This window comes from Rattus rattus, chromosome 2 (genome assembly GCF_011064425.1).
Source record: "Rattus rattus isolate New Zealand chromosome 2, Rrattus_CSIRO_v1, whole genome shotgun sequence".
In the NCBI taxonomy this organism is placed as follows: domain Eukaryota; kingdom Metazoa; phylum Chordata; class Mammalia; order Rodentia; family Muridae; genus Rattus; species Rattus rattus.
This window is the reverse complement of record NC_046155.1, coordinates 229,121,169-229,146,237: the sequence shown is the minus strand read 5'-3', so window position 1 is coordinate 229,146,237 and position 25,069 is coordinate 229,121,169. Positions and strand designations below refer to the sequence as shown.

The window sequence follows — 25,069 nt, the reverse complement described above, 5'->3', positions numbered from 1 at the left end:
GGTATTTTAACATCAATTTAAGAAAAATGTCATCTTTCGGCTTAATGGATGCTGGATTAAATACAGAAACAGGACTCAAGACTTCTTTGTTAAGTTTCCTTTTTCTCTTTAAATTTTGTCTTTTCTATTCCTCCCCAATTTCAGAATTAGGTTTCAGTGTTATTTATGTTTTCTATGAAACTAACTTAAATCTCATTACTTTTTACTATAATAAGAAATTAATGCTGGCTACTAATTGCTTGAAAAGTATCAAATCCTATCATTGTCCATAGAATATAACTATACTTTTATGTCGTTTTCTATTTTATCATCCAATGCAGTGCCAGGGAGAGGAGGACACACAATTCTTAAAGGAAAAAGAAGGGGAAGCTACACATCCTTATTAATAAACCCTGTACAGAGGCTGCACACAGAAGCCAAACCTTTCACATGCAGCTAGAAATACGATACATATGACCATTGTCTTCCTTTTCCACAGGCTACAGCACAAGCTACAAAAGAGCTACGGCTGCTGCGTGTATCAGATTCCCTGAACCAACTACACACTTACTGGGGGAAGAGGGACTACAACCCAACTGTCCTTTAGCACTCTCTGGCTCCAAAGCTAAAACGCTCTGAGACAGGGACTGGTAAGCCTGTTCTCAGCCACAGAAAAGACTTGGCAGATCAATCAATGAATTTCAGCTGAGAATGCACTGAACTTTACCTCGGGCTTGAAAAAGATCAATTTCTTTGGTTAAACAGTCAATGTCAATCTGGAGTTGTCTATTACAACTTCTCAACTGCTGCATTTCTTCGAGCTGAAAAATAATTCCATGTAAAAAGGTTTGTATTGAATTTTCATGTCATTACTGAACAAAGAATGCAGTTGGCAGGGGAAGGGAAGGACAGAAAAACAAGTATGAACTAAGAGCATTTGCAGAAAGCTAGACAAAGCCTTACACTGTGGCAGACAGCCTAGTCTCCTGGTCAGGCAGAGGCCACAGCGGCTGCACAAGACTTACTGAAGGTATTTGGGACATGGAGTTTGACCTCTTCAGGCGCCTTCGAGTTAGATTGTTTTCCATCTCATTGACCTCAGATTTGAGTTTATCCAGCTTTTTCTTCTGCATCTCGAGCTCTCTTTGAAGCCGTTCCATCCTGGCCTTCTGGTGCACCAGCAGAGCTGCAACATGAACACACACATGAGGACCAAACCACTCCAGCAGTTAACTCTCAGGCAGAAAAGCAATTCTGCGACCTCTGCCAAGAATCCCAGGGCTACGTTAAAACAAAATATGGGGATGCACTTAAATTTTCAAAGATCTTGACTTGGAAACTTTTAATTATTTAACCAAATATTGCACACCTAAAAATGGTTTAATGGTTTGAATGAAAGCCACATTATGGCTGAAGACAGTGTCTGTGGTCTGTTACTTTTTAAAAGATTCTAGCTTACTAAACTAACCTAATTCATTTGCTCATTCTGTAGTTCACATCTGACACATGGGAAGGACAAACCTCTTCTCTCCAGTGTGACACCACAGTCTATACTCAAGATATTCTAACATGATAAATTTTACAGACATTTCATACAAAAATATGGAATGAGATAAATGATTTTGATTATAACAAGAATGACTTCAAACCACATGAAGATTAACAAATCATTCAAACTTCTCATTAAAAAACGTCACTTAGATAAATACTTTATTTTCTCGTTCTCAGATGACATTTTGTGAAATTACTTTAGCAGGATTTCTAAAAAAAAAAAAAAAAGCAATAAATCTCGTAGGGTAAATGCTGTGCTGTCAGGGAAAAGCTCATCAAGCAGTCAACATCGGTGCACCTCTCCGGGAGCCAGCCCACAGACAGGGACCTTGACTGTTAGGACACTGGACTGGAAAAACACCCCAGGATGATGCTACCCAAAAAAAGTAAGCTGATGTGAGAAAGTACCTCAAGCCACAGTGTTTTTAGTCCTTCCTATGTTCAGAATGTCTCACAACTGCCTCAAGCATCAAGTGCCGTACAGTGATGTGCTGCACAGGCTTGCAGTCAGTAGGTCTACAGGGTCTAGGTATACAGTAGCACTGCCACACTGCTCGGGGCTCCACAGTAACCGTATGGTAAACAGACTGGCTACATGGCACTTTCCAGACTGAATCACTTCCTAAATGTTGTTTACCTGTTCACTTAAAAAGGAATTCTAGGGGCAGGCAGAGTGTGGCGAAAAGTCATGATCTGAAGAGTACTGGTTAAAAATGTCCCCAAATTGAAGAAAGTATAATTCTAGAAGATAATGGAACAATTTGTTCACCTAACTAAATCATCAAAGAGTTCAGATAAACACATTTTCAAAGTGTGGGAGAATGTACAAACAACAGGCAGCTGCTGAAATAAAAACGGACTGTAATGACACGACAGAAAGCTGAGTACACACACAGAGAAGACCACAAGACAACTGTGGTCGGGTGGGTGAGGACGCTGGAGACTGCTGAAAGCAAAGTGAGACCAAACACTAGAAAACAGGGGAATTAGGAAGCACACCACCTGAGCAGCACACCAGGGTCTGCGGAAGGATGGCCCCAAGCCCAGTGAACCAGCTTGTCGTCTGCGTTTCCTTTGCAGGCCATGCTTAAATCTACACAGAAGCCATTCTTAAATGCCAACAGCTAAGTGTTTAGGGATTACAAATGAAAGGAATCAAGGTGCACTATCTAAGTGAAATACCCAGTTTCTAAATTAAAATAACAAAGAGAAATAAAGAATGCGTGTTTAAACGTAGTCACCAAGGAAGGACATGAAAGACACAGAACTCAAAAAAAATTGGACAAGAATTATACATTGCTGTATTACTACTAGACATTTATTTGGTGACTGAGTCACAGAAGATTCAAGGATGGCAGCTTTTGAAAGCCTCCTGTTTTAATCTGTTGTGACAGTTTTAAGGCTAGTTGAAATCAGATCTTGCAGCAGGGACTGTAACTCGAACAACAGACACAGCAGGAAAACTGAGATGATGCGGAAGGAAGCTCTGGAGCTGAGATATCCACATCATTTACACTTGTACTGACAAGACATGAGCTAGACTTTTAACACAACTGATAATGGCCACTGCTAGACACTAGCGTGTTGGCATTATTTGTACATAACTAAGGCTCTACATGCAGTTTTACAGCCATGAGGTACCTTACCATCTAAAGCTTACTTCAGAGCCTGCTTACAGCTTAGACAGATCTCTAATTTTTTTTTTTTTTTTTCCGGAGATGGGGACCGAACCCTGGGCCTTGCGCTTGCTAGGCAAGCGCTCTCCCACTGAGCTAAATCCCCAACCCCATAGATCTCTACTTTAAAAGGAGATGCACAGCAGTCTGTGAGTTTGTGATGGAATGTCACAAAGCTAGTTGACTGTGGTTTCAAGAAGTATCATCACCATAACCAAGAGAAACACAGGACATTTCTGTTGTCTGCTTTTCCAAATTGTGGAACAGGAAAGGTTTTCTAATTATGATACAAATGCCAGAAAGTAGAAGGGAAAAGACCGGCAAATGTGAATGCACAAAGGTAAAGCATTAAAACACTGGTGGGCGCAGTAAAAGGCCCTGCGAGTAACAAGGAAGTAGATGAAGACCCTTAATAACGGGCATGCTCACAAGATAAGAAACAAGGTGCCCGAGGACGACACTCATGTTCCCTCATTGACAAGTTAAGAAACCTCCACATAGTACATTTCTATGTGACAGAACAAGGAAGTATTTTCTTTCCAATCATTTATTCACTTGAGAGAAGGAAGAACACTCTTGTGAACACTATGAAAGTGCTCTCTACTCATAAATGGGGCACAAGGACTAGTCCAAGAGGTCTAGGAAGCTTCACATACAAAGTGAACACATTTCCTGTGGTAGTCACATGGTGGGATGCAGAACTGCAGTTTCCTTAGAGGTAGGTGTGGCTACGGGACCTGCTTTACCAAAAGAACCCCCCAACTCCAGCCCCTCCTCCCTCCCCCATGGCAGGAGCAAGACTGATCTGCTGGCATTTCTTGTGTCATGGAGCAGCGATGAACGCTTCCTATCTGGTTCTTGGGTGGGGATGGTGCTGAACAGAGCCCACCAGCTACTCTGTTAATGACACTGCATATGAGGCAGGGAGAGCATGAAGTCAAAGCTTATGTGGGCATTATAGAGAAAGGTCCTGACTCAGAAAAAGAAGATAGTGTCACTATTTGCATAAGCACATCTCTGGATTATTTGTGATGATATCTAACATCACACAAACATTATATAAACAGCAGTTACACTGTGCTGTCTAGTGAATGAGGAAGTCTGTATGCCTTGTGAGGGTCAGGATTCAACCATATATTTACAGATATCACATGTATATAGCATGTACTAAAATGTGCTTTGTGTGTGTATATGTAGTTTTATGTATACATGAGTGACTAAGAATAAAGAATGTTAAGCGATTGTATTTAACAGGTGAGTGGTTAGAGGTGGAGACAGTTACCATATCTTTTTTGTCAGACCTTTTAATTTGCATACCACTTTCATGCTTTTAAGGTACTTTTTTTTTTCTTTTTGTTTTTTTTGAAACATGGTTTCTCTGTGTAGCTTTGGCTATCCTGGAACTCACAGTATAGACCAGGCTGTTCTCTAACTCACAGATGTCCACCAGCCTCTACCTCTGCCTCCTGAGCTCTGGGATTAAAGGTGTGCGCCACCAACACCCACCACCGACGACACCCATCAAGGCATCAGCACAAGACACAGCTTGCCGGGCTGGGCGGGGCTCTCCAGAGATGGAGCACAATGCCTCAGAAGGAAGCCACCACCACATCTGCAGCCTCTGCGGCTCCTGTCTGATGGCGCTGACGGGGAAGTGGACTGGTAACTGTGGATACAGAGTGCTGTACACCTGAGTGTCTTTTACCTCTATAATTTAAATTGTATTTCCTTTTAACTCTATAATTTAAATTGTATTTCCTTTTGGAAAAAAAAAACAAAAAACACTGAATGTGTATCACAACCAGAATTTTATTAAATCTCCAACAGGAGTGTTGTGACTTGTAAGGAAGTGCTGGTGAGAAACAACAAGGAATGAGAAACACAAAACTCAATCAACTTTTCAACTCTCAAGTTTTTTAACTTGAATTTCTATTTTAGGCTCAAGTCAAGGCAATCACTCAATAAAATCAATGCTTCTGTTGATATTAACAGGATGACAAAATCACAAGTATGGCTGGAGACAAGACACTGGAATCGTATTATTAAAATATAACTTATGTATTTAAGTTTTTAAACAAAGATACTTTGCCATCTAAATCACTCTTAGAGAGGTTGCTTAGAGAAGAGAGACTGAGTGCTTGTCTGCTGAGCCCTGGCTTCTCTAACACATACTATGTATCTTTCTTTCCCCTGTGACAACAGTCTTAATGAGGAGTGTCAGCTCAAGGACAGCAGCCGCTATGGGGGAGAAGGGGACAGCGCCCTACTTTCAGCAGTCCTCTCTCGGTGGTCTCCATCAGGAGGGAAGAGGAATGGAGCTTACAGCTCAGTGGGTTCTCAGCCAAGTCCAAACAGTAGGACAGTAGTAAGTACACAGACACCAAGGGATGCTGTCTTCTGTGTTTGCTGTAACCTTCAGACAAGAGGGGCTGGACGGATCAAGTGAGGTACTGGCTGAAAGGATAAAGTGGGGCCAGCAGGATGGTTCAGTGGGTAAATAAAGCACTTGACACCTATAAATTGATAACATGAGATTGATCCCCACAAACCATGTAAAGGTCAGAGGAGAAAACTAACTTAGAGTGAGTCTTTTGCCCTCACTTGCTAATAAAGTACATGCATTCCTACCCACATATGTAAGCACACAAGTATGCGTGTGTGAACATAAACACTCTTATAACCACACATACTCTAACCACTCATAATCTAAATAAACGTAAAAACAGACAAAGCCAAAAAGTGGATGAGAAGGCATGGCAGGCATGAGAGCTTTTACTGTGAATAGACAGCTAGCACCTGCACAGTGACAGGATCTGAAGTAGTTTTGAACAGTGAGGGTCAGATGCTAACACACTGATCTGAGAGGTGGTGGCATTTATGAGGACAGGGACTACGTGGATGGGAAGACAGGACTCTGGGTAGACTTGGAAGGAGAGTTGGCAGATGTGAACGTGAAACAAAGGAGACCAGGATGTTCCCAAGGTTGTTCTAATCTTTAGAAAATTCAATTGCCAGTAACTGACTAAGGGAAAATAAACTGGTGGGAAAGTCAGAGGCTGCTTCAAGACTCAGTAAATTTAAGAAACCCACGAGATATTCCAATGCGGGGTACTGTGCAGACAAGGTGCCTTGAACTCAGGGAAGAAGTATGGCTTAAAAGTTACCAATTAAGATCTATAGAATGTTATTTACCAATTAAGGTCTATAGAATGTTATGTAAAATCAAAGGCCAGAGCTGGGCATGGCGGCAGAGGCCCACAACCCCACATTTGGGGACTAAAGTAGAAGATTTTGTCTTGAGTAGAGCTGTACTATGTAGGACTGTTTTGTCTAAACAAGTAACAAAAATCAAGAGATCAAATGAGATACTCAAAGAACGGATAGGAAAGAGGTTAAGAGTTTTATTAAGTGTGAGCTGGGAGACTCTGATCTCACTAGGATCAAAGAAAGAGGTGAGCAGAGGAGGGGAGAATGCACAGCATAAGACAATGAGGACAACTGTGAGACAGTGCTTCCTGGACAAGAGGGTGGCTGATCTCCAGAGAAGGGAGAGGAAGGCTCAAAGATGTCTACTGAGGATGTAACAATGCCATCACCAAAGACCTTGACAGTAGTTTTCTGGGTGACTGCACTGGGGGAAAACTTGATTGTAGGAGATTCTAGAGAGAATGGGAAGAAAAACAATATGGAGACAGAGTATTTAAAGAACATTTTGCTTCCTCATTTAAATTAAATACAAAAACTAGTATTTAAAATGCCCAGTTAAATACAAATGTCTACTTCATTGTATTTTATCATCATAAAAACTCAGCTCTACATTTAAGAATCAGCAAATATTCAAACACAGGGAGACTACCTCTCCCCCAAGAGAGGCAACTGAGACCTACGGAAGAACTTAGTAAGTTATACAAACTCAGGCACTGCTGAACGTAAAGAAAAAGTTTCAGTTAGTCATAGTATAGGGGTAGTATCAATTTTAACATAATTTCTAGTACAGACAGAACCACTCACAGACCTCTACAATACATACGAGCATCAGCCCACTATACCAAGATGCTAACTGAGCAGATTTAGGCTGGGCCCTGGGCACCTGATGTTTTAAAACTCCATAGAGGATTATGGAATGGGAAAACACCACTCCCTGCATGGTGGAAGAATCACTTCATATGCATTAGTTTAAAACAAAGCAAGACCAAAGACTCAGAGTCCTTTGAGAAACTCAGTCATAAGGTCAGTGCATCAGAAGAGCATTAAGGGGTTTGAGAGATGGCTCAGTGATTAAGGGCACTTGTTGATCTTAGAGTGGACCTGGTTTCAGTTCTAAGCACCCACATGGTGCTCACAACCACCCTTAACTCCAGTTCCAGGGGATATGATGCCCTCTTCTGACTTCTGTGGGCACCAGGAAAGTATACGGTACAAAGACACACAGGTAGGCAAAACATTATTCATACTATGGAACAAAATAAAAATATTTAAAAACAAACAAGCTGGGGTTGGGGATTTAGCTCAGTGGTAGAGCGCTTGCCTAGCAAGCACAAGGCCCTGGGTTCAGTCCTCAGCTCCGGGGGGCGTGGGGCAAGAAAAAAGAAAAACCAACCAACCAAACAAACAAAATAAAAAAAACAAACAAAATTAATTTTCTGAAGAGCTAGTAACTCTAGATTATAACATTAAAATTTACATGAATAATTTCATTTTAAAGTACTATTATTTGGGACATTTAAAGACGGAAGTTGGGCAAGGGATACAACTAAGTGGAAGAACACTTAGCGTAGCAAGGCCAGTACCACAAAACAAATTAAAGAGATCCGCAGGCATGCTGACGCCCATTTCTGCTGTGCAATCACATGCACACCAAGCCCAGCATGGAGAATGCCCCCTTTGATATTAGCTTTACCTTGTGTGTAGGCAGCATCATCAGATCCCATACTCAGTTTCCGTGCTTCACTTACTCTATCCACGTGTGCTAGAGTAGGGTCCGCGAGGTGCTGAATAGTCTCTGTTTCTACATAATGGTCAGGGTGATTCAGAAGATTTGTAAGTTCAAAGGTGGGGGAGACCACCCCCGGGGAGACGGCAGGGGGCTTATTGGGAGAAACTGTGATTTTGAAGGTGTACTTTGTGTTGGGCTGCGTCACCACCACTCGAGGGGAGGCTGCGGAGTTGCCACCTAACACCCGGCTTTTGGGAGGGTGGTGGTGGATAAAGGCAGGACCCATGCTCACTTGCCCAGACATGTTCCTGGAGGCTGCAGAAGCCCCAGAGTTCGTGGATATGAAGAGTGTAGGCTGATTCCGCATGCCCTGCTCATCTCCTGTGCTGGCATTGGCTGAGATGTAGACCTTGGGTTGACTACGGGAGATCATCTCATCAGTGCTTGGAGGACTGGCAGCTATGTAAACAGTGGGCTGATTTCTATTTAAGGTCTGGCTGTTGACCAATGAGGAAGTGCTGGCAGTTCGAGGTCCAGAAGAACGTAATTTTGAAGAACTGTTTCTTTGTGGGGGTTCAAGTTTGATTTCTATCTGGTTTTTTCGAGGTCCTGTTGAAATATTCTGAATGTTATATTGGCTATGGGCAGAAGACTGAGAGCTAGCGGACGAGTGAACTGTTGGCGGTTGTGGAGTAGTTGGCGAACTGATAGGCATGTAGACATGAGAGGTCTGATGGCCCTGCTGATTCGGCTGCTGGGTTGAGGTATGTGGCAAAGGATTGGATGCAGGATAAGTAGTCCAAGGTCCAGGCTGTGAAGGCTGATAGGCTTGCTGAGGGTTCACGGGATTAAACTGAGATACCCAGCCAGAATGCTGCTGTGTCTGTCGAGCTGCACCACTAGGAGTTGTGATGTAAGGCCTAATGTAGATAGAATTCCCCTGTGGGCTGTTGAGTACAGGTGGAGGCACACCATGTATGTGCAAAGATGTAGGGGTGCTTCGGCCAGTCTGTATGTTTGGGGCTAACGTTACCATAATAGGATTAAACCTGGGAGTTTGCTGAGAGAGGTTTGATGTCCCTTTGCTGCCTAGGTGAAATCCAAGATGTGGTGTTGAATTAGAAGCACCAGATGTACTGGGCATTCCAAAAACATTAAAGCCTTGAGGAACTTGAGCTGGTGCTGTTTGTGGCTCCTGCTGAAACAGTTCGTTATTGGACTGCCCACCTTGAAGCTGTCCATCGCTAACACTGTGTGTTAAAGTCCTACTTCCGTTCACTCGACTTCCTTCTCTTCCATGGTGGTAAACATTCTGTGACTGCAAGTCCAAGTTGAGAGAAGTCATGTGATTGCGTAGACCAGAAATTCCAGACTCATCTGAAAAATTCAGGTCTCCTTCACCGTAAAGATACCTTGTACTCTCCTGAGAGAGAACAGCACAGCAGGCATCCAGGTTATTATTGTTCTACAGAGCAAAAGAAGAACAGGTCACTCTTAGTCACGAGAAGTGAATGCACAGATTATCACTACCACAGAATACTACACGACTAACAAGAGTACAAATATAATCGTAAGAGACATCTTTGGATTTGAGAACTATTTTATATATATGTTTAAGGTATTAATTCTCATTGTTCATATAATGGAAAAATTTACTAATAACAGATAAATCATTGTCTAAGAAGCTACTTTGTTAAATGGACTCATCTAAATACAGTAAAAATGCAGCCTAATTAAAAATACAATTTTTACAATGAACAGAGTAATCAAGTTTAAGAATATAATAAGGTATAGTTAAATTTCTTTTTAAAGTGAAATGATAAAATGCAAAGTTCTTCAGAGTACTTAGAAAAGAATCAGTATTTATATAGCCAATTGGTACATGGATTCTTTTAAAGATCGCTTATTGTGTCAAATCTACCTGTGCTTCTTCCTTTTGTATAAAACATGCCTCTAGAAATGAAATGTAAGCATAAAGGAGCCAACAATAGATCTGAGTTCACGTCTCTGCCTTCAACAGAGCACCCACATTCCAGAGCAACATGCAGAAAAAAGCAAAACCCAACACAAAGTGTTTTTAAATAAAGTACCACACCACTGGTCATAAATTCTCCAGAAAAATACTTACTGGACATCAATCACATATGCAACAATCTGAGCTCATGGAAGACTTAATAACGAATAAAACTGAGCTTTTCCCCCTAAAGAGCCTGTAACTCAATCAGGTAGACAGTTTTGGAAAATGGCAGTAGTCAATTCCCTTAGGCCTATGACCTCTCCAGCCAAGGACCGTTAGCTGGGTTTAGAATACCCCAGCTAAATTCTAAGTATTTATACAAAACCACAGTCAGGTGTAGCTCTCACCCCTCATCAAAGCAGTTTCTTTTGCAGCAGAGACCATTACAGAAATCTATAACTGGTCAAAATACAGAGACTAATCAACTGTGGGGTGCCCAGCATCAATTGGTACATCCACAACACAACCTCTACACCGTGGAAGAAAGGACGATACAGCTTTAGGAGTCAGCAGACCAGAATGCCTGCTGTGTGACAGTGTCCTCTGGAATGAGAGGGAGGCTGAGCCCATGAAATGCTAACACTCTGGCTGTCTAAGTAAGACCTGCACAATGACACCACCATTAACAAGCCAGCATGGACAGACGAGGGAAGCTACATAAGGTACCATCCCTGGATGAGGAGCTATAGACAATGGCTGCTGAGAGAGGGAGACCCAATCTTCTCCAGGGATGAGCCCTGCAATTCCAAGCGGTCAGCCCTAAACAAATGTATACTAATGTATACTAGAACAAGACTAAATTAGCTCAGTGACCTGTTCCAAAAAACAAAACAAAACAAAACCAAAAAACCAACCAAACAAAAAAACATGGAAAGATCTAGAAAACAACAGTAGAGGTTGCTCTTATCTCAGGCCCCTACGCATGTACTTTTGTTCACACACTTGTACCTATACACACTAATGTACACAAACAAACATGCATGTGGGCACACACACAGACATACACTCCTGGATTAATGAGGTACATACAGCTTGATGGTTCACAGGGCACAAGCAAATTGGATGAGGAGAAAAACAGACAACCAACCAACCCTCCCAAAACAAAAACCAAAGTAACATAGAAACCCTAGGCTCTTGATGAAGGGAATGGTAACTGTGAGAATTAGGTGAACAGCGTTCCTAACACAGTGAATGAAGTAACTCTAAGTGGAGTGAAGGTTCACATTGGAAACTTTGTAAACCGCATGGTTGTAAAAGGAGATTGGGCTTAAGCAATGGAGGATTTAAAGAAGTGAATGGTACTATACTTTAGTCGTTATTAAGCAGTTGAGAGAGCTACTAACACAAATGAACAGAGAAGTAATGACAAAAGAGTATTTTGGGAAGACAATTCTTTTAATACATAAGATTCCTTTTTCTCCTCTTTTTTTTCCGTTATATTCTACGTTGATAAATGTGAACGAACTAGTGACTCGTTCACCAAATATTTACAATAGGGAACTTTCCATTACTGTTTCTCTTTTTAGAACTGAGATACCCTACCAGTAAATTTACCTGGATTATACTTTTCTGTGAAAATTTTTATTCTCATTGAACAGTAAAAGAAATGAAGTAAAAATGTGGGTCATAGATGTTACTACTGGTAACAATCAAAATCTGAACTCGTCTGCTTATTCTAAAACACATGTCTAACCACTGTATAAAAGAACCAGGTAAGTTTGGAGAATTTCATGTCCCCAAGGCTAACTATAATGTAGAGTATAATGTCAGGCTATAGAGCTGAGCTGGGACTCCAGACCAGACTAGTGTACTATAGGATTAGAGTCAAGACATCCAAAATTCATCTTGAAGAACATGGAAAAAAATTTAAAAAGGCAAATATATAGCACCCTGTATTTACACTGCCAAGAAACAATAGTATCTTCATTTAGAAAGGAAGTAGATAGATTGGTGGGACTCAAACTAGGTTAAGTCTGAAAGTACACAGAACAACTGAAAGCACAGATAAAAGATGGTAAGGGTGTGGGTGACATATGTAGTCACTATAAAGCAGGATAAAGATTTTATACATTAACAAATTTTAAAAATAGTCTGCCAAAATTTGAAGGGATCTCCAAAATACTTTTTGAGAGGAAGATGAATAGCCAGCTACAACTATCACTAAATATGTAGAATTATGGATTTCTAGAATTTTGTATACTAAGAAAATGTAGAAATTGGAGAAATTAATTGGAAAATTTATAAAGAAAACTTAGAAATATGAAACAAATTTTTTTCTTCACAATTGGGAAGTTATGCACTGTTCATAAAATCACTCAAGTCAGAGAGAAGAGACTGACGTACAGTGTTTTGACAAATGTACCCATCAATAGAAGAATAAGCTTTCTGAACCAATGACTTTCCCATTTTCATACAAAGACCTGGAATTTTACAAATGTAATGAGAGGATGAGGAAAAGGGAGCGAGATTGTAGAGAGTAGAACTAGAACCTCTATTACAGGCAGATACTGAGAGCCCTCCTTTGCCAGAGGCCACGCTACTATGAGATACCAAAGATCGTTGTTCATTACAGCACAGTAAGGCTATCAAAAAGTTTTCCTCCAGTATCTAAAAATCATCAGATTCATATTATGAATAGTACTGTATCAATAAATCCAGAAACCAGTGAACACTGACCTGTAACATGCACCTGGATACAACAACTTCAGGCACTTCAGGGAACTTTTGTCGCAGGTCATGTAAAACCTGAAAATCAATTTGGTGGCTTCCTTGGGCCATTCGTATGTCGCCTGCTCAGGACTATCTCAATAGGCAATTCTAGGCCTGGGTGGAATTAGTACTCATCTCTTCTGGCCAAGCATTTTCTGTGAAAGAAAAAAAAAATTATTGAGAACTGACTTTAGAATGAATGTTGCTATGGATTTATAATCACAGCACCTAACTATAAACTATAAAAGTATTATTTAGGTTTATTAATTTTCATATAGCTATACATACTTTCATTTCTAGTAGACAATGTCGAAATGATCTGATTCCTATCTGTATGCTCTACAATGGCAGTGCTAAGACGTATCCAATTAGGAAACTGCTGTGATGCTGTCTTGTCTTTCCTTACTCTTTTAGGGAGAATCAGGAACTAATAACATTTCTTAATGATTACACATTAAAACTTTGAGAATCTAAAATGTGGCTCTAAAAGACCATGTGTATTTTATCTAAAACTTAATGCTTTCACTCTCTATGTTGCTGTATATTCAGTTCTGAAATGCACAATTAACTCCTCTACACAAAATAACCAAGTCTTCACTACCATCAGATAGTTGCAAAAGTACTTTGTATCTGACAATTCTTTCTTGCCCCTACTGCTTTTTCCTGGCCACCCTACTCCACCTTAGCTATTACTGTAAGTCTTTTAATGGTCCCCTCTCTACCTGTGTTGTTCTTTGTGTTAGTCCCCTGCCTCCCGCACCCTCAGTCTTTCCCCATAAACTATCTTTGGGACCGGTACACCAGAGCAGCTCTCTTCTACCCCTGTGCCTCAAAACTGCATACCAGGAGACCTCTTGTTAATTACCACATTCCTGTTCCCTCTGTTGCTAATGGGCTTCTGGTATCTTCTTTGAGGCTTTGAACTTAACTGTACTCTTTAACATTCCCTCAGATACTTGAAGGCTCTCTTGTTTACTTCTTACCTTCTTCACTCATCAAATGCTACCCACTGACAAACAGCTTCCCTAGCCATTCTGCCATGTTAAAAAAAAAAAAAAATCACATCCACATATTACTTTTTCCCTGTGACATTTATAAGTGATCTCTAGAAGATCAAGACCTCTGAGGTTAACTACTATATTCCCAAGACTAGACCAATTCTAGGTTCACAAAAGATGCAACATCATTAGATGAAAGTTTTACTGTGAAGTTTCACATTACAGTTTCTAAAGCACATCTCAAATGACTTAAACTTAGAAAAAAATTTACATGCAATATTAGGAATGGGAAAATAAACATCTAAATGAGAAACACCTTCATTAATTAAAGATGAAGAATGAAATAGAATTCTAATCTCTTCCATTATTAAAGCATACACAGCATGTTACCATTGTCTTGCTTTTCTAGACAATTAGGACACAAATGAGAAACATTATTCAAATGCGCAACTATACTTTCTGCCCACTTTCTGAGAGGACAGAGCAGGTCCTGAAGAAAGAGGGATCTGAGTCGGAAGGCTAATCTTGCGTAGTACTCTGTACACTAGGTTTGCTCTCTAAACTACATATATGAGAGAGACACTTGGAAGAGCCAGGTAACGGTTAAAATAACCCATCTGTGATTCCAGGGTTTCTAGTTTGGCTTCAGCATAGCTAGCTGTCCCCTAAAACAAACTAAGCATCACTATCCAGTCGGGAACATGAAAGAATCCAGACTTTCTACACTCGACCCTGTCCTTCATTATATTTTAAATGTTTAGAATCAAACAGGAAAAACAAATCCATACTTAAGAAAAAGGCAGCCAATGGAGAGCAGGCCCAGAATGACGTGGCTGCTGGGATCAGCAGTGTGAACTTGGAAGCACCTCATGCATGAGGGTGAGTGGACCTAGACTTCTCTGGAGATAAGTGCAATATATTGTGGATTCATACATGAAATTTGTATATAACATTTTTCTATTTAAGAACTAAAATATGTGAAACAACTCCACTGGACATGCTTATCCCCAGTAGAAAGAGGAGAAAATAAAGCAGTCTGGAAGATGGACAGAGCTATGAGTGAGTGGAGCGGGGCTTCCAGACACTCAGAGTGCAGCAGGTAATACCAAAACTTAATGTCCTTGTAATTAGAGACCAGAAACCAGGACACAAGTGAGTAGGTGGATAACCTGATGGAATTGTGATTAAAATTTTTCTCAAGTTAGCAAATGATACAAACTTACAAATCTAAGGAAAACCACACAAAAGGCCCAATATTGTCTAACTGCTATAAACCAGGGAAAGAAATCTTAAACACAACCTGAGACACCTATGGCCAGTGAGACAGCATATTTATAGACAGGGCTCACACTCTAGCCCAAGGTAGTTTTGAACTTGGGGCAATCCTCCTGCCTCAGTTCTTTCTAAAATATACAGTGAAGAGCAGTGCTGCAAAGCAGAGGAACCATGACCTCTGGTTAGCAGGAAATACGCATACAGAATTTTTAAGACACTGAGGGGTACTATGCTCAAGTCAAGGAGGAACAAGAACAAATTTAGTAATTCTATCTTAAATCTATTTGAGTCAGGCATGTTGATGCACGCCTTTAATCCCACTCGGGTAGCACGTGGATCTCTGAGTTTGAGGCCAGCCTGATCTACAAAGTGAGCTCCAGGATGGCTAGGGGTACACAGAGAAACACTGTCTCGAAAACCAAACCAAACCAAGCCATGCCATGCCAAACCAAAATCTATCTGAAAACTTGGGTGTCACTTGTCATTTACCACTTAAGTATATTTCAGCAATATTACTGTTGTGAAGGAAAGTAAGATTTTTGTGGAATATGTTCAAGGAATGCTTTTTGAGGGTCTCTTTACTACTTTAAAGTCTAGTATAAAGCACAGGCAGTAGAGAAGATGAAGAAAACACCGAATTTTCCAGATTTCACTGGAGTACCTCTATATATTCGTAAATATTTTATGTGGAGATGCCTGAGGAAAATGCTGGCATGCGGACACAGCAATTAAAATATAGCCTCTCATTAGCCTGGAACTTCCTGAATAGGCTAGAATGGTTGGCCAGTAAGTCCCAGAAACCCACCTGTCTGCTTCTCTACCACTGGGATTTTAAGCACACACCACCATGCGTAGCATTTTTATATGTGTTCTAGGTACTGAACTCAGACTGGGCCATCCACTCGAGCTCCCAAAAAGCTTAAAATCCAAGGAACTGATAAGGTTCCTTCTATAAAATTCTTAAGAGATCCACATAATGTAAACATGACAAGTATTTTCTTTTATATTAAAATAAAAAAGAAGGTAGCAATGTTAGTTGAGACAAGAACAAACTTTCCTAAAAAGTAGAATTTCCTAAGAGTAAAAGAAGCAATATTGAACTTTAGTCATGTTAGTTTCTGGAGGATTTTTTTTTTCCAGCTAAAAAGGGTAAAGAAACAAAGAGGAAAACAAAAACCATCTTAATAGTTAAAAATGGAAGTAACCAACACTATCTCATCTCAAACTAAATGAGGTAACTAACGTATATAGAGCACATATATTTGACACATAGCAGTTGCTAAGTAAAAGCGAGGATTCTTGAAATGTTCTCTTTGGCAAGTTACTGAATTTTAATACTTCAGTTATCATCCTGTATAAAATGATGACAGTATTCAACTGTCATGAGAATCAATGGATAATCCATGTTAAGATGACAATGACAGCAAAAGAAACCAAATATCAATAAAACAGTAATACTACCCATTTATTTTATTTTTTTCTTTTATTTGGAGCTGGGGACCGAACCCAGGGCCTTGCGCGTGCTAGGCAAGCGCTCTACCACTGAGCTAAATCCCCAACCCCCATTTATTTTTACAAAACGTAAAAACTCAGGAGTTTACAAGATTACACAGTATATGATTATATTAATTGTATTAACTATATTATCAAGCCTGTCTAGCTTAGAGCAAAAAAGTTTAAACAGGTAGCAACATGATTATTTATTTTGAATATTGCGGGTTCTCACAAAGTAGGAAGGAATCAAATTTTAGTAGGAGGGCTTCATGCTCCCCTGGCTGCAGAATTCTGAAGTTGATTTAATCTTTGAGGTGTTCTTTTTCAGTCTTCATAGAACAAATGATTAATGTACATTAGAAAAACTGAGACACGCAGATCCCTTCAATATGTACGCCTGTGCTCAAGTACTCGAGAAGTTGTATAAACTGTGCTGTGAGTATTCAAAGGGATCTTCACTGAGGGAGTTGGAAACTCATAAAGTACAACTATGTGAATAATGTTAGAGATGAAGCAAGACTATAAAACAGGTCAACTCTAGAAATGAGGAGGAAGTGTGGGTAGCGTAAGAAAGGGGAAGCCGAGGAAAGGGTACTAGGGAGACCATGTAAGGGCGTTCAATTGCTATGACAGAAGAGGCCAGTGAAACCTCACTTGCGGGTGGGTTTTATTAGAGGCCCAGAAATACACTTGAGGAGAGTCTTTACTATTATCACATACAAACTGCCCACATATCACTGAGACAGATCTTGCTCTATATCCCAGGCTGCCTTTGAACTCATGGTCCACCTGCCTCAAACTCACAAGTGCAGAGGCTACTGCTGTTTCATCCTTACAAACTGTATTAACTAGTGTGAAATGCTAAGCTGGGAGAATAGTGGGAAGCTGCTGTATAGCATAGAGCACTCAAGAGGCTAGAAGACTGCAGTGGATTTTAGCTACCAGACTACTACCCACAATGCAATTCCACTGCTCAGAACCAATCCCTGACTGCTAACAAAAATCTTCACACAAAAACATCAGTTTCACCACTTCAAAGTGGTGAGACTATCTTGTTCACTGCTGTATACTAAGTACTTAAAAAAGTATATGGTAGGGACACAGAGCTGTCTCGTAGTTAAGAATTTACACTGCTCACTCAGAGGGCCCAGGTTCAGTTCCAAGTACCCATGTTAGGATGGCTCATAACTGCCTGTAACTCTAGCCTCTTTAGGCACTGCACTATAACACCCGGTGTTACCTCTGGTTTCAGAACTTTTTGTTCAGTAATTCATAAAGCTCAATTTCACAGGCAAATTTTAGGTCTTGTTTGAGGCAAAGTACAATATTTATTATAGTATTTACGCATCATTACTTTTGTTAGTTTCTGGTTGTTCTGAGACAGGCTCTCTCTGTGTAGCTCTGGCTGTACTAGAACTCACTCTGTAGACCAGGCTGACCTCAAACTCAGATTCGCCTGCTTCTGTCTTCAAGAACTTGGGATTAAAGGCATGAGTCACCATCACCTGATCATTTCTTGACCTTTTAACACATGAATAAAACTGTCCTATATTTGTAAAAAACTCTTGGCTTTAAAAGACGTTACAGAAGCTTTTGAAAGCTGTATCTCTATCTCGTTTTTCTTGTCAGCGCTGCGCTGTTCTGGGAGGGTGCTTTTAGTAATTCTCAGGAGCAATACATCACACTTTACAGAGCTGGATACAGATCAGCCTCTCCAGGGTCCAATGGAAAGGCAGGCACGTTCTTCCTTCCTCCTCCTCGCCCTCCCCCTCCCCACCAGCATTTCCTAATACTAACCCTACCTCGTGTTGCTTCTGTGGATTGGCTGACATTACCAGTGAGTTATTTTGAAATAATGTCTTTACCATAAGAAAACTGATGTGCAGTCAGAATAGCTGGATGATGTTACCTACCATCTTTTAAAGTTACAGTAAGTTATAGAATCTTCTGATCTCAATGAAGATTCCCAATTGAAACCTAAAACGAGAATCATATAATCTAAGCATCCATGTTACATTGTTGCTGTAGTATATAAGTATCATATTATAGGCCAGGTAAACAATACCAGATATTCGATTCATTTTTAAAGAATTTCAAATATCATTAACTAGCCTAAAAAAGTCAACATTTTTCTTTTCCTCCTCCTATTCAGACAGGGTGTCACTATGTCACTCTAGTTGGCCTGGAATTCTCTGTGTAGACCACCAACTCACTCCATTTGCCTCTGCCTCTAAAGTGGTGAGCCACCATCCCCAGGCCATCAACAGTATTTTCTGACAAATTCCTGGAATTATATTTCTTGAAGTATGATACTCCAATTTTAACAAGATAATCTAAACATATGTCAATATTATTTTTCTATGATAGAAATAAAAGAATTATAGCCATTCAACCAAAAAAAAAATCTGAAATTTAAGTACTATTACCATTTAAGATAAAAATAAGAACTTCCAGACATGGTAGTGAATGCCTTTAATCTTAGTCCTTGGGAGGCAGAGGCAGATGAATTGAGTTCGAGGCCAGCCTGGTTTATGTAGTGAGTCCTTGGACAACCAGACCCTGTTTCAATGAAAAACAAAACAAACAAAATATAAAATAAGATTATAAACAATCTTCAGCACGGACTGTCATAGAACTTGTAATATGGAATCACACTGCGAAATCAGTTAACTGCCAAGACAACAATACGCCAAACCAGTTATCCAAATGCTAAGTTATTTTAAGATAGCTATTATGGTCTAACTTAATACCTTTAATAACTTGAGGTGAGCAAGTAAGTATTATATAAAAGCAGACAACTTTACCGGCTTAGCATAATTAACTTTTCAAAGAAAAGCAATACAAATCAATAGTCAGTAGCATGATTTATGCCTTCTCTTTTTAAAAAGAAACCTTCCTATAATCCCATTACTTGGGAGGCAGAGGAAGGTAGATAGATCTGAGTTCAAGGCTAGCCTGATCTACAAAGCAAGTTTTCCAGGACTTGTAGTCTAAAGGTTACACTGAGAAACTCTATCTTGAAAAACCAAAACCAACCAAGCGAACAAAAGCCCTTCCCAATTTCTTCATTTAGTGCAGCGCCTTAAGGACATGAGGCTGACCATTGCTTCTGCCTCACCACTTTACAAGTTCTTCTTAGAGGAATGTGCAGGTCAGCCACAGTTGGCAATTGACGTTTTGAGGTTTTGTGGTAGATGTTGCCATTTTCTATGGATTAAGGAAAGTGCAATAAATCTGAGACAAACATATTATATAACTAACTACCTTGTGTGTATTTTCCACTTCATATCTTATTATTTTTCCAATATGCTAGCATTTTACTATGGAAACAAAGTTACTTTCCAGTGCCCCCTTTCATTTAATATTTCAGATAATCTATCCTGATCATAAATATCTTTAAAAGAAAACAGGGAGTAAGCATGTTAACAAATCCTTACTTATAAAAGAAAACTATAGAGTATTAGAAAAACTCATGTTCTGGTCTTAGAACATAACTATAAACTTTATAAGGAATGAATTAACCTGATACAGGAAAATGATAATTAAGTTGAATATTAATTTACTAAAATAAGGTGGTTAGAGGACAATCCTTACACTATTTGGATCTCTGTGATCAAACTCCTAGCATCAGGTTTGATGACAAGGGCCTGTCTTTAACTACAGAGCCATCTCAATGCCGCCCCCCTACCCCTCCAAACAACTGCCTTCAAGGAGAAATAAATTCTTGCATTGCCACATTAAGAAATACTGAGTCTTGGGGTTGGGGATTTAGTTCAGTGGTAGAGTGCTTGCTTAGCAAGCACAAGGCCCTGGGTTCGGTCCCCAGCTCCGAAAAAAAGAAAAAAAAAAAGAAATACTGAGTCTTTTTTCTTAGAGGAGTAAGACATCCAAATTACTAAATATAAGAAACTTTTGTTATAGCTTCTTTCAAGCAAGCCAGTAATATATATTTGCATATATATGCAAGTTAGTGGAAATACAATTGAATTCAGGTAAATATACCATGTAAATACAGTATTTGTTTTATCTATACACAAACCCGATCATTTCAAGTGACTGGAGAATGTGTTAACTTCATGTGAACGTAGCAGAAACAGAACAGTTAAGGATGCTGGGAGGAAGTCTGCTTCACTCACTCAATCCCCAATATTACTTGCCTCACACATGAACCTGGAGAAGGTCGGCTGTTTTATGTTTACTTTTCGATGAATGCCAGTGTACTATTTTGCACATTTGCAGGGCTTCATTATATAGCACTTTCACAGCATTTCTCTTAAACTGCTTTTGCCACCACTAGCAAACAAACTAAACTAGAAAGACTCAGGCAAAAGTTAAGCTACAAGTGTTACTAGATGTTAGGGGATTCCATGCCACTCAGGTTAAAGCAAGGCAACTGTAAGTTGTGAACTGTGTGTTGTTATAGATCACACAGCCTAAGCTTCAGTGCCCAACTTTCGCATACCTGGAAATAGAAAAATTCAAACTGTAGCTGTCCTTGGTTGGCTCATTTGCAGTTATAAATGTTTAATTAAGTAACTGCAGTGAGCTCATCTCTACTGGACACTTCTTTTCCAGAGCAGGTCCAGGAACTGGTTCTGGAGCCTTGAAAGCAGGAGAGAAACCACAGTAAACCCAGAGGTAGGCAGGTAAGAACTGTGGAGCACACAACATGAGGTCTGAAAGCAGGAGCTGCCCACAGCCTCAAACTGAATACTCAAGGAAGGAAAAGGCTTCTTGGCTCCAGCTTACAGGGAAAGCCATTTGCTTCAGTAGGTGGTCTTCACTTGCCCAAGTCTCACAATTCCCCATCTTGGGAAGTGGAAAGAGGCCTTTAGGAAATCTCCAAAACTGTGCCTGAGATCAGTGCAAACTGTAACAGAAAAGCTGTTAAGACCTATTGTGACGGATAAAGTTGGAATTATAAATTCTTCGTTTTCAGGTTATTTACTCCTCCTCTTCAATATTGCATTTCCTGTTATCTTTTAACTGTTCTCCTATTTCCGGAGGTCAAAAGCTTCCTTGAAAATATTTTAGATATACTCAAGCAATGAAATTAATTTTAAGTTCCAGCTTTCTCTCTCTTTTTTTTTTTTTTCAAGACAGGGTTTCTCTATGTAGCCCTGACTGTCCTGGAACTCTGTGGACCTGGCTAGCCTCAAACTTGGAGATCTGCCTGCTTCTGCATCCTCCGGAAGGCTGGGATTAAAGGCATTGCTCAAGTTCCAATGCTTAAAGGCGGTGGTAGATAACAGGTCATAAGATGTGCTTCTTAACCCATTGGAAATTGTTTTTCTGTTACCAAAACAGAGTCACTTGTTTTAAAAATATTTCTTAGGCTCATATTAAAACAAAAACAAGTTGGCAAGTCTCGAAGTTAGACAAACAGTAAGCTATTAAGAGTGGTAGCCTAGTTAGTTTCCTGGGAATGATGTCCTTGTACTTGATTCTCAGTATGCTGGCACCTTTACACGTTCCTCTAAGAAAGGAGTCCCACACTAAGTAAACTGAATCTCTGCTCTATCAACCTGGAGGACTGTAAACCCCTTACAGTTCTTGTACACACCAATCTAACACTGTGAAAAGTAGTTTCCCTCCCCTGGTGGGAAACACAAGCTTTCCAGGCTCTGCGATGGCGTGGCATAGGGAAAAGAGCCCCAGAGGACAGGAGAGTTGCTTCAAATCTCACTTCAATATGGCCTTGAATTAAAATATTCCCATTCAAAGTTTCCATTCTACCAACCGGCAGACAACTGGTTATTCATTCCACTGGGTTGCCTTGAAATTTCACTGTGTACACAAAGCACCCAAAGCCTGCTGCATATCAAGTTTCCAATAATACATTGTTTTGTATTACTAAAAAATGAAACATATTCTATTCTGTTTGCTTCATTTGTGCTCTGACCATGGAGGCAAACTTAGGTTTTCATTTTCATAAATACTAAAGCAATGGCCATGTTTAGTAAGCTTTAGGTGTAATAAAAGTACATCACATTCTAAGAGATGTAAGTGATTTATTAATACTGGCTTCAGAATAACTACAAGAATGAATATATGAGACAGTTCAATTCTCACAATGACGATAAAACAAAGATGTAACAATTTACAATAAGGATACAAAGATAGTTGGTAGAAAACAAGATTTTTTTTTCTCCTTTCCAGTAAAGTAGAAAATAGGTGTCCCAACAGCCTTATTAAAACTTAGCTCTAGGAGTCAGAACTTAATTAATCCACAATATAACTTGATTTTTATACAGCTAAAGAAAAGAATAGCTTTCTACCACATATGGGTAATAATTTCCCTCTTACTGATAGAACAGTGGGTTCCACTGAAAATTATTATTTACCAAATATGGCTCTAAGATCAGATTACAGCTCCTCTGCCATTTACCAAGTATAAAGCAAGTGTCACCAGCCACAAGGAATTTAGGAAAAACATTTCCTTACAGTTACTCAGATGTATTCACAGCACAACTTTCTTTCAAAATAGTTTTTAAAAATGTACATGGAAGTATGTCACTCAGAAAGGAGAGATTTTATTTGTATATTCCTCAGAAGGGGGGGAGGTTAGGAGAGATTCCCTGTAAACTAGTTCTCCTGGAGAACACTCCCTACTTTAGAGACTCCCAGGGAGAGAGACACTGTAGAAAAGGCACCATGACTTTATATCTAGGCATCACAGTGACACCTCAGCCTGTTTCCTTGGCTGTCTGTCCCAGGTATAAAGTATTAGATAGTAAACGTGCCTCCTCCCTTCCAGTCACACCTGCCTTTATTTGCTTACTTACTCATTTTTGGTCTCACTGCATTAGGAGCCTCTCCAGGACAGTGTTAGCTAACAGTGATGTTGGGGCTAGAGAGGATGGCGGGAGATGAGGCAGGCGCACTGCACAGCCAAGTCTCCTCTTGCCTTAGTCTCCCATGCAATTATAGATAACATTCCTATATCTAAAATATTTTCAAGGAAGCTTCCGACCTCAGGAAATAGGAAAACAGTTAAAAGATAACAGGAAATACAATATTGAGGAGGAGTAGTAAATAACCTGAAAATGAAGAATTTATAATTCCAAGTTTATCCATCACAATAGGTCTTACGGCTTTGATTTATGACTTCTTAATAGGAATTTGGCATTTTTCTAAATACTAAAATGGGAATTCTAGCATCTTTCCATTTCTAGTAACAAAATGGTGGTTTCTGGTCTGAGATGTGAAAACTTTAGGAATATTGCTCTATTCTTCTTTTACTAAGAACTCTTCCACTTTTTGATACCCTTTAGGTTTTCCATGCCAGTGCACAGCACTACCATTAGTTAATCTACAGTACTGTTACAGTGATGTAATGCTGGAGTCCACTTGATGATTCATTAAGTATTTTTTTTTCCACCAACTTTCCTGAGACTGGTCTGTAGTCTTTTATTCTATTTTACTATCATGACTTTGTAAAGAATCTCAAAGTCTACCTTTGCCTCCCTATGTTGTGAAATAGTTACCTGAGGCTTTAAGTTAAAAAAAAAAATTCAATGTTTAAAGTTTCCAAGGTCTGGTTACTCTTTGTAGTGAATGTCTAAGACTGGACCTTGCATTTTGTGAGTTCAGATCCTTTCATACTTCCCTCCCTCCCTCTTCAGGAGCTCCCTTTAACCTATAAGCATGTAGAAGTCTTAGTCATTTTAAACACACTGCCACATGCATACACCAAAGTTGCCAGTTAAGTCTGAAAGTCATTTATCAAGTACTAATTCACAAAGCAACTTATTCAAACTGCCCTCACACTTTAGTCTATCTAGCAGGAAGACAAGGAGCACAGAAGAAACCACAGCAGCAGTGTAGGAACTGAAGCAACACAAATAAGAAACAATATTCACTAGCCTCCTTTCCTGCTTGCCACTAAAATCCACTCCTATGCCTTCTCCAGTTTGGGTCTCTACATCAGAGATCAAGAAGGCTACAGATTCCCTCTTTAGTTTTTGGTTATGAATGCATAAACTACCCACATTAATGTTATTTTGAAAATGTAATTTGTCAGGTCCAATGTGACACGTCCAAATACAGATTGATACTGGAATTGAGAACAGTGGTTACACCAGAGATGAGAAGATAGGGAAAAGCACAAGATACACAATTATAGGGAAACATGGTGATGAAAATGTGGATCACTGTCTCTATGTAGGCGAGGACAGGCAGCAGATAAGGCGAGGGCCTGTGATTGGGCAGTGGGAGACTTAGAGATGAGTACAGAGAGTACAGGGAGAGAGGAAGGGAAGGAGAGGAGACGACGAGAGGGAACCTACAGGAGAGGAGGAGGAGGAGCGGGAACCACACAGTCCCGAGAGCCGTAAGTATTGGGATCTCTTAGATGATTAAGTAATAAGTAGGGTGCGTCTGCCCCACCTAGGTGTGCAGCTTGTGTTCCTATTAACTAAGTTTTGAGTTCTTT

At 39.9% G+C, this 25,069-nt stretch overlaps 1 protein-coding gene across 2 annotated transcripts in view; it reads right to left on the bottom strand.

The window, feature by feature from the left end:
- Tab2 (TGF-beta activated kinase 1 (MAP3K7) binding protein 2) overlaps positions 1-25,069 on the bottom strand; it is a 47,280-nt gene that overhangs the window by 5,455 nt on the left and 16,756 nt on the right. Inside the window, exons 2-6 of one of the 2 annotated variants that reach the window (XM_032894997.1) lie at positions 18,549-18,612; positions 12,836-13,023; positions 8,107-9,607; positions 1,005-1,165; positions 707-800 (exon numbers count right to left, since the gene is read on the bottom strand). In XM_032894997.1, the coding sequence (XP_032750888.1) occupies positions 707-800; positions 1,005-1,165; positions 8,107-9,607; positions 12,836-12,937 (1,858 nt within the window). In that variant the 5' untranslated portion in view covers positions 12,938-13,023; positions 18,549-18,612. The remainder of the gene's footprint in view (positions 1-706; positions 801-1,004; positions 1,166-8,106; positions 9,608-12,835; positions 13,024-18,548; positions 18,613-25,069) is intronic. The other variant, XM_032894996.1, reaches the window with a different exon arrangement.